Consider the following 9,309-nt stretch of genomic DNA (forward strand, 5'->3'; position numbering starts at 1 on the left):
ACACAAATATATATATACACACACACACACATACACACACGTGTGTGTATGTGTGTGTGTGTGTGTGTGTAACTTAGTTTTTAGGCCTGTGAATTAAAATATCTGGGTCTTTTATAGTGCTGTCATAAATTTTAATGGTAGTCATTCAAAATTAGCTAAGTTTTCTCTCAGTGTCTAGAATGTTGATATACAGGATGAATGGGCTATACTTCTTACTACTTGGCTAGAATTTGAATCATCTGTTAAACCCATAGCTTGCACTGGTCTTAAAAGGAACAAAGGCCAGCTAAGAAATGGAGAACTGGGTTCAATTTTTTTTCCTAAAGGTTCAAATTTAAAAAATAATAAAGCCCTTCTGTGATGCCCCTGTTATGTCTAAACCAGCTTCAGTTAGTTCAACTCCTTGCTTTCTTCCCATCCCTCCACCAAAAATTATTTTTATTCTAATGCCGCAATAAATATAAATGCCTTTCTCAGATGTGACCATTTAAAATGTACATGTATACATAATGTCAGAGCAAATACCTTATGAGGATGCCCAATTGCAGTTAAAATTAATTGTGTAATATCCAGGATAATAAAAAGACTAACCTGGTTCAAGTCGGGGAAAGAAGAAAATTATTCTGTGTATATAAATCTAAAAGTGGAGAGGAAGGGGCAAAGGCTGAGATTAAGGCACTTTAGAGTAGTAGTCCCTGGGTTTCGGAGAGAAGGGACCCACAATGAAAACAATGGTTGAGTGTTGTTATAATGCTAAATTGTTAAGTGCCAAGGACAAAAATTTCAGAAGCAGCATGAGTTATATTGGATGCTCAATTTAAGATAGCTTAGAGGACCTGATTTTCAGAGGGGGAGATATTCCTTTAAGGGTCTCTCAACTTGGACACCTGAAATCACTAGGAGTTGAAGACCTTGACCTAAATCCCATTTAGTGGTGAGATACTAAGTGCTCTTCTGTCCAATGTGGCTAATGAGAAATACTTTGCATCATGGAGGTGAAAATCAGTCCTAAAAGAAGTAGCATATAGTTTTCCTTGAATATTTAGGGCTACATGCGATTCACCAGTTAGTGAAAATCAGCCTTATTTCATTAAGTCTGAGCCAGTCCCCGTGCGGCTTGTGCTTGGTGGATTTATACCAACTGATGATCTGGCTTCAGGTATTTTGGATTTGGTTAAAGACCCTATTCAAGTCCACTAAACCTGGTAAAGTGGAGTGACAGTTGCTTTTAAAGAATTCATAATGCTTATCTACCTATTTTAGGATTTTGCATTGTACATGTTACTGTGGTATCATAACAGTTTGCAAGGTAAATTAAATCAATAATGTAAAGTTTCTAATAAACTTTCTATACTGTCCTGATTTTCATTCTTTGGTTATAGAAAGTTCTGGTTGGGTGAAATCTCTCTCTCTTTAGACATAGAAGGAAATACAAGCTGTGTGTGTAAGTGCGCACACGCATGTGTGTAGGTGTATGAGTTTTGTGTTTTAGTTGGAAATGCATTCTCTGATTAATTTAGTCCTCATTTCTGTTTTCATATTATCCATGAACAGGTCATCTTTCTGACGATTTATTTGCCATTACTCTACACTACCAAATTAATCTGTGGTTTCTGGCAACTGATTTCCATGTCTCTGTGTGGGAGAGCTGGTTCTGTTAGTCACGTGGAATTGGTTTCTCTCTGTAGATGACCTGAGCTCCATAGGCGTTCCTTTATGTATTTGCAAATTATCTGTGAGCATTTGTGGCAGTTCATATGCAGCAAAAATAAAACTTTGTATGTGAGAGTACTTCTAGATTGAACTCTCACACCAGTATTAAAGTGCATTAGTATACCCATTTTTAACCCTCTATAAACCAGTTTGTAAATATTATCTTGCTTACCAAAACACTGAAACAACAGCAGCTGTGAATACTAGCAAAAGACTTATTTGCAAGAGTATTAGTGGATATGTATATATTTCCATTTTTCTTTCCTCGCTTAGCATTCCTCCTAAGACATAAAGTTCTGTATGATTTTTAGTTCTAAGTATAACCAGGTGACTAGGGCTCTGTTCATAGAAGTTGCCTTCTAACAAGGGAGCATTGATCCATTTTTCACCACTGAACTTGAATACAAAGCGAAAGAGACTGCAGTAGTGACACTGTGTTTTACCTGTATCACATAAAGAAGCAAGGAGGTTTTGGAATTATTAGCAAAAATTAAATGATGAGTCTAAATAACAGTTTGTGAACCATGCAAGAAAAAGGGTAAAGCATACTAAAATACTAAAAATAACAGAATCTTTTCATACAACAAAAGCCCATAGGACGATATTTTTGGTAGTGGTCATATTTATTGTCTCATCTAGGTCTTTTGTTTTTGTTTGTTGGCAGTAGTTTTATGCTTTTGGTCTATTTGTTTAAGCTACATACAAATAGATCAAATTCTTTGGTATTTCTTTGTGTCTTTGAAGAAGATGGAAAGGAAAAGCCAGGATCATGAGAAGGGCAAACAAAGTCACGTTAGAAAGAAAGTTGATTTTATTATTATTATTGTTATTACTTTTGTTGTTTGTAAACCCTTGAAAATATACATCTTTCTCCTTTAAAGTTCTTATTCAAGGCATGAATGTGTGAGTTCTGAAGGGACTTTGGGACTGCGGTAAAAAATCGTTGTCATAGTAACAGAAAGGGAAATAGGCCTAGCTCACCTGGGACTTTAACTTACTGCAAAAGCTGATTTTTTTTTTTTTTTTGGGGGGGGGGAAGGAAAGCGCTCAGCAAGAGAAATTAATAAATAAATCCTTTGTTGTATTCTAAACCAGTTCTTTAACTATTTAAAATATTTTATACCTATATCTTCCTTACAAACTTCATAAACTGCCTTGTCCTTATTAAATTTGGTTTTTTATCCACATACTAAAAGGGAGTTGCAAAAAAATATTTGAATACATGAAAGAATTTCTTGCTGTTCCTGTTTACATTGTGAAAGCACGGAAGTTTCAATTTTTAAATCTGACAGGTGCAAATATTTGCTAACAATTGTGTAGTCACATGGAATTCACAAGTTTAATAGGTGAATCGATTAGTGCACAGAGAAGACCACTCATTTGTAGCTTCACATGGAAGAATTGTGCACCTCAGAGCCTGTAGAGAAACAGCTTTCTAGTGATAGTATTCCAAAGTGCAAAATGTGCAGTTTAGTCCGTAATGTCCACTACGTCTGTGAAGACTGCTGTGATGAAATCTAGCTACATGACAAACTACAACAGCAGTGAATTATAAAGTGGCAAATATTTGTGTGTTTCATCAAATAAAAGTAATTTATGCAGTCACTTTACAACCACTAGCATGTATACAGCCTTTAACTTATCCCTTATAGATTGCATCAGCTCTCCCGTATTCCCTTAACTTCTGTTTTCCTCTTTTTTAATAGTTGGTTTAAGAGTACAATTTGGACTGTCAGCAGTTCTCTGTACTTCACTAAAAAGTGAATACCTAGAAGGTACTTTCGACATATAATGCAGCCAGCTTTTTTTTTTAAGTATCCAAAGTAATTTGGGGTTGTACGCCTCTCCATGTCACTTTGTGTAGTTCTTATAACAGCATTATCCTTCCAACATAGTTGCACAAAAGAACTACAACAGTGATTCTCAACTTTTTTAGACAGAAGGCAACACTTGTTAGGCTCAAGATACCTCTCCTTAGATTCAAAAAACCCCTTGGAAAATGCTAGCTCTTAGTTTTCGCTCACTTTTTTACTACAAAAAAAAATAAAGCAGCTTTTCTGTTGGAAAGACTCAAGGACCACAACAGGTTAGAATGTTTTTAACGTTATGGATTCCTGTTTAAAAACTCTGCATTTATCTTGTGAATCATGTTTGCACATCTAAATGTTAACAATGTGTGGCACCCTATGGCACCCATGAAAATATCTCAAGGCACCCCAGGGTGTGGCAGCACCCTGGTGGAGAATCACTGACCTACACAGTCAGCAAAAGAAGCTGACTATATGACAAAGGGAAAAAAAAGTGGAATTAACTAAAGTGAAGTCAGACATACAAGGTAAGGAAAGTCAGGAAAAACAGATTGAGAGTCTCAGCTGGAGTAAACCGGTATATCTCTTTTAAAGGCACTGGAGTAGTGCTTGCACTCAGAAGGGTTTTAATATCCCTTTTCAATTACAATTGCATTAGATGCTACTTACAGGGGGGAAAAAAAAAGTTCAAAATGTTTTTTAAGTTGTCAGGTTCCTGTTAAATGAAGCCTGTCTGTTGATCTACCATCATGTAAATTGCTCTGCTCTGATACACAACTGTATCAACATGAAACTGGTTGATAATGATAGAAGTTAATTTATTGTTAATAAAAGTGACACAGTCCCTTATCATTGCAGATTCTTCTTAAAATTTTTCCTCAAGTGCAATCAGAATTGTCTGAAAACAGCAGGGAACCCCAGAGATATGAGACGGTTCCAGGTAAGTGTTACAAGACTCAGCACTAAGTTGTCTTTTTTTCCTTTTTTAAAATATATATGTGTGTGTATTCACCTACATTGTTAGTAATAAATGTAATGACAGTAATTGATAAGCCTGATAAACAATACATAAATGATAAACAATACTGTTAAAGCTTTTCTCTATCTGCTGTGTTTAAGCCTCTTTCCCCCCCTTCCCTGCTTTCCCCACTCTGAATCCCGAAGGGGGAGTGATATACTGTACCAACCAGCACTGGATATTTGATTTGACACCCTCGGGCAAAGCACTCGCGCATACAGCTGCCCACAGCAGGGATCATGTTTGTGATACTTAGATGCCTCAGAATTTTTCAAAGTAGCTATGTACATGGTACACAAGCAACACCATTCCCCCTCCCCTCCTTTCTAGCTCCCTGACTTTTTAACTCTTTCATAACCTCCCTTTCAGCCTCTTGAAAAACGGCAGCCAAAACAGTCATGGTCACTTTAAGATCTCGTGTGGCAAAGCAACAAGACCCATGGGACAATGACCCAGCTGCTTTGCAGTGAAATCTGCCACTGGTTTCATCATAGTTGTTGCTGATGTATTGAAAACACCAGCTAATAAAAACACAGAGGGAGGTGAAGTGTGTCAGGTTGGAAACACCAGCAAGGAGAAAGGCACCGTTTCTCCTTGCCCCTATGCTAATCTTTTGAGCAAATAGCTTTATTTCATAAATATCTCACTTGTTATTCACTCCTATCAAAAATTAAAACAACTTTTCCCCCCGAAATGTTCCCTGGATGCACATATGGGTAGTTTGGTGATAAGAAAGGTGGCATTTTTAGAGGCTGGTGTGGAAAACTGACCTCAAAACTGGTTCGTCACTTGGTCAAGTAGACAAGTGACTAGATTTCCAGTGAGAGGAACTGCATTTGGTTCTTGACTTCTTCACTAGCTCCATGAGCAACCTTGGACGGGTCATTTCACTTCTCTTTGCCTCTAAATGAGGATAATAAAGTTCACTCACCTCTGTAAAAGCTCCTTGGCCCTGATTCAGGAAAACACTTAAGAATGTATATGTGTACTTTCCTAAATTAGGGCCTAGGAAATCTCCAAATTAAAAAAAGAGTGTGTTTAAGTGGGGTGTAATATTCATAATTAATATTACTATTAGAGCTGCTCCGCTTGCCTCTTTCATCAACTGTTCTATCATTCTCATCATTGATACAGACAATGAGTGCAGACAGTCAGTTTGTAAAGGGAGGCATGGCTTTCATGACTGTCATAGAGGACTTGAAATTATGAGATCTGGGTTGTTCTCCTGACTCTGTAATAAGAATTTTTTTTTGTAGCTGCTTGGATAAATTACTGCACCTCTTCACGCTCCAGAGTCATACTTTGTGAGAATTCTGAGAACTGGTCAAAATGTTGCCATCAAAACCTTCTGGACAGAATATAGCTTTAATGATAAAACCAATGTGTTCTGTCAAAAATGCTGGGGCCAAAATACAAACAACAATATTGGTTACAGAATGGCCTGAAGCCAAACACTGGCTCCAAACACATCTAAACTTTTAGAGAGATGCAGCGCTGATTTCAAACTTTTGCCATAAGGCTTTGCAGTGAGTAAAACTTACTGAATTTGGACCAAGTTCTGAACTGCAGAGAAGTTTGGATTGGAATCCAAATTTTCTGGCTGAGTTCTGCCCATAGTGTTGGCTTTTATTTCACGTTCTACCCTCTTGTTTCTAAGATGCTGATGTTATTCAACTTGACTGAATTTATATTTCCAGTTGAACATGGAACAAGTCGAATGAAATCAGTCTTACAGAATTACATGGTTACTGAGTGATTATCTTTAACGTATCCACCTGGCATGCCCCTCTCACGTGCAAGGAAGTGCAGCCTTTCAGTGGTTTTTGATCTTTTGACCAAAATCAGCAGCTTATTGGAGAAGAGCTAGGATATGCTCTTCCTCATCTGGGCTCTCTACCTCACTGCACGCCAAGCCTGAGAAGCCAGGGCCAAGTGAAACGCTTTGGTTTGTTTTGCAAGGCTCATATAAATTCCTGTAATTTCCACCCATGTGGGTTCACGCCCTTCAAGTCTGACTTCAAACCCAAAAGTTCATCAAGAGACTTGGTCTAACCCACCAGGTTTGTTCTAGTTCTGTGTTAAAAGTATTATGCTAGGATGATTGTGATTCATAATAATAAAGCTGATCCCATTTGGAAAAAAATAGCAAAACTTGGATTTATTTAAGTGGAAGAGGAACCTGAGCCTAAATATGTCCAAACTGGGCTTATATTCATGAGCTCTTAGGTTAGCTAGAGCTGCATTAACCATTTTTCATAAAAACCAAAATGTAGGCAATTTAGGTGGAAAAGTAACAAAATTTTTCAGCAGCCTTAGTGTGTAGTCAAATTCTGTTGCAGGTGAGGACTAGGAAGGTTAGATTAATCAAAAGTAATCAATGAAGGTAGGCAATATATTAAAAAAAACCTTCCTTGAACACAGTGCAATGGATCAAGACATATATTAAACTTGGATGGGAATTCCCATCTTTTAAATCCACGTGATTCTTTTCTCTCTCAATTTGTGCAAACACCTGTTCATCTGCCTTACTGTCAGACAGAAGCTGCAGGCACACCCTCCGAGTGTCAGAAGTTAAAATATGCACATCATCCTAAAATACTGGTAGTGCTCTCACAGTCCAAACACATGTTCATTTTTAGTCCACTTGTTAAGCTTTACATCAACAAAGGTAATTAATGTGCCAAGTTTTGTGATTAGGTTAGAAAGGACAGCTGTCAATTCTATAACTGCAAGACCATCTTGATTTTGTAAAGCAGAGTCTGACATGTAGGAGGAAGGAGGGATAGTTTATTGATTCATGATGTAATTCATTAGTTTTCATTCTTGTGCCACACACAAAAAAAACTTGGTGGTTTTCCTGAATAAAGTCTTAGTACTGCTGTTAATAAAACTGTAGTCTTTCAGAATCCTATGTACTTGTTAAACTTTACTTACCTAAGTAAACTCATTTCATACACCTGACTTTAAGTCTGAGTGTGCAGATGTATTTTGCAGGATCATATTTATTTCTACTGTAACAGCACTTAAAGGAACTTAAAAAGGGATTGGAGACCTATCATACTAGATGGTCTAAAAACAAACACAACCCTTTCAACTGCTCGCAGTCTGAGATGAGGTTGAAGTCTAGTAGAGCTCTTGAAATTGACAGGTTTCCATCCAAAGACACTTCAGAATTTACTGTGCTAAAAGCATGAATCCTACCATTGACTTTGCTGTTTGACATACAGTTCCAGATGCTATAGGCTGAACTCATACTGTACAGTATTTTTTGAGTTATTTAAGCACAGGACCCTGTTTTTGTGATGACTGGGAGAGTGTCAGGTAAATGGTTTTGCTTAGAGATGGATGTGAATTGTTTGGGCATGAATTGGATCATAAAAAGAGTCAAGGATGTTGAGATCCAGGGTCTCATTTTTAGGAATGCTCCAGACCTAAGCTATGGCATAGAACAGCTATGACATATTTTAAAACATCTCAATGTTAAATATCATTTATAGCAGACATTTAAAAAACAAAAAGATGAATTGTAAATTTAACACAGTTCCAGATGCCTGCAAGTTTTTACTCCAGTCCTTGAGTTTTGGGAACACCACCAGCTGCTTTGTGATCTCATCAAGTGTTTGAAATGTGCTTTGCTACTGGGCAGGAGCTTCAAAGACATAATGAAAATCACTTAGCTTATGTCCTTTTTGACCAACACTAAAGCCACTTTTCTACTGTCGAAATAAGGCGCATATTTCAAGGCATGATGATCTTGTAATGTTAAATTACATTTAGCATAAATGTACTTTTATTGTGGCTAGCACACCTCTTACTTGCAAGCAACCTTCTGGATTAGTTGGGAACAAAAACCTGCCTTCTATTGCTGATTCTACCTCTGACTCAATCTGTGACCGTGAGCATGTCAGAACATCTAGTCAGCCCTTCTCTCCACCTATACATTGGCACATCTGTACCTTAAGGGGTGTTTGTGAGGTTTAAGTAATGTTTTCAAAGTGTATGGAAGTACTTGGTTGAGGCTATGTAAGTGGAAGGCAGCATTTATAAAAACCAGAACTTTTGAAGGAGGCAGCCAATTGCCATGAATGCTCAGATTGTGTGTTCATGTCACTCAAAATCCTGGCTGCCACCAGAGGGATTGAAAGAAACCACTGGAGGTAAAACGATAGAATGTTACACTTGAACTAAAATGTTGTGCAGACAGTAGTTGCTAGCATGTCAACTTTATCTCATCCCCAGTACAACTGTAGCTTGTAAAGGAGTCATCTGTTGTATTGTTGTATTTTATGAATCAGGGGTGAGATCCCAAATGGCACAATGCTGTCTTACACCAGCTGATGATCTGGCCTGTTTTTGTTTGTCTGTTTGTTTTTAAAATTTGGTCGACTGTTCAATTAGCCTTAATACTGACTTTGACTTCAGCTGAACTGGAAAAGTACTAGTGGTATCTTCATAGGTACCTTCATATTCATCCTCACTGAATTCTCAGAGGGCAGTTTCCCTAGGAGCAGTGTAGAAAAACCTAATACACTCCACTCAATTTAATGAGAATTTCTTCCAGGGAACTTGACTGAAGTCCAATAATGCGTAATGGTAATAACCAGTACATAATGGGGGGAAGTAATTCTGTTGAATTGAGATGAGGCACTATGGGCACCTATACACGTGCAGAAAGGCTGCTCTGATGTGTTATAATTCCAGTGCATTGGAGCAGACTTCATTAATTGATTAATTAAGTCTGCTGGAGAGTCTGCTGTCTCTCAGAGCTGC

General features: G+C 37.6%; 1 protein-coding gene across 1 annotated transcript in view; it reads left to right on the forward strand.

Moving 5' to 3' along the window:
* Positions 1 to 9,309, forward strand: part of EBF2 (early B-cell factor 2) — a 253,165-nt gene that overhangs the window by 187,584 nt on the left and 56,272 nt on the right. Inside the window, exon 7 of the mRNA XM_019504028.1 lies at positions 4,380 to 4,461. Within this exon, the coding sequence (XP_019359573.1) occupies positions 4,380 to 4,461 (82 nt within the window). The remainder of the gene's footprint in view (positions 1 to 4,379; positions 4,462 to 9,309) is intronic.

Source organism: Gavialis gangeticus, unplaced genomic scaffold (assembly GCF_001723915.1).
Source record: "Gavialis gangeticus isolate Ggan-Ray unplaced genomic scaffold, GavGan_comp1, whole genome shotgun sequence".
NCBI lineage: Eukaryota > Metazoa > Chordata > Crocodylia > Gavialidae > Gavialis > Gavialis gangeticus.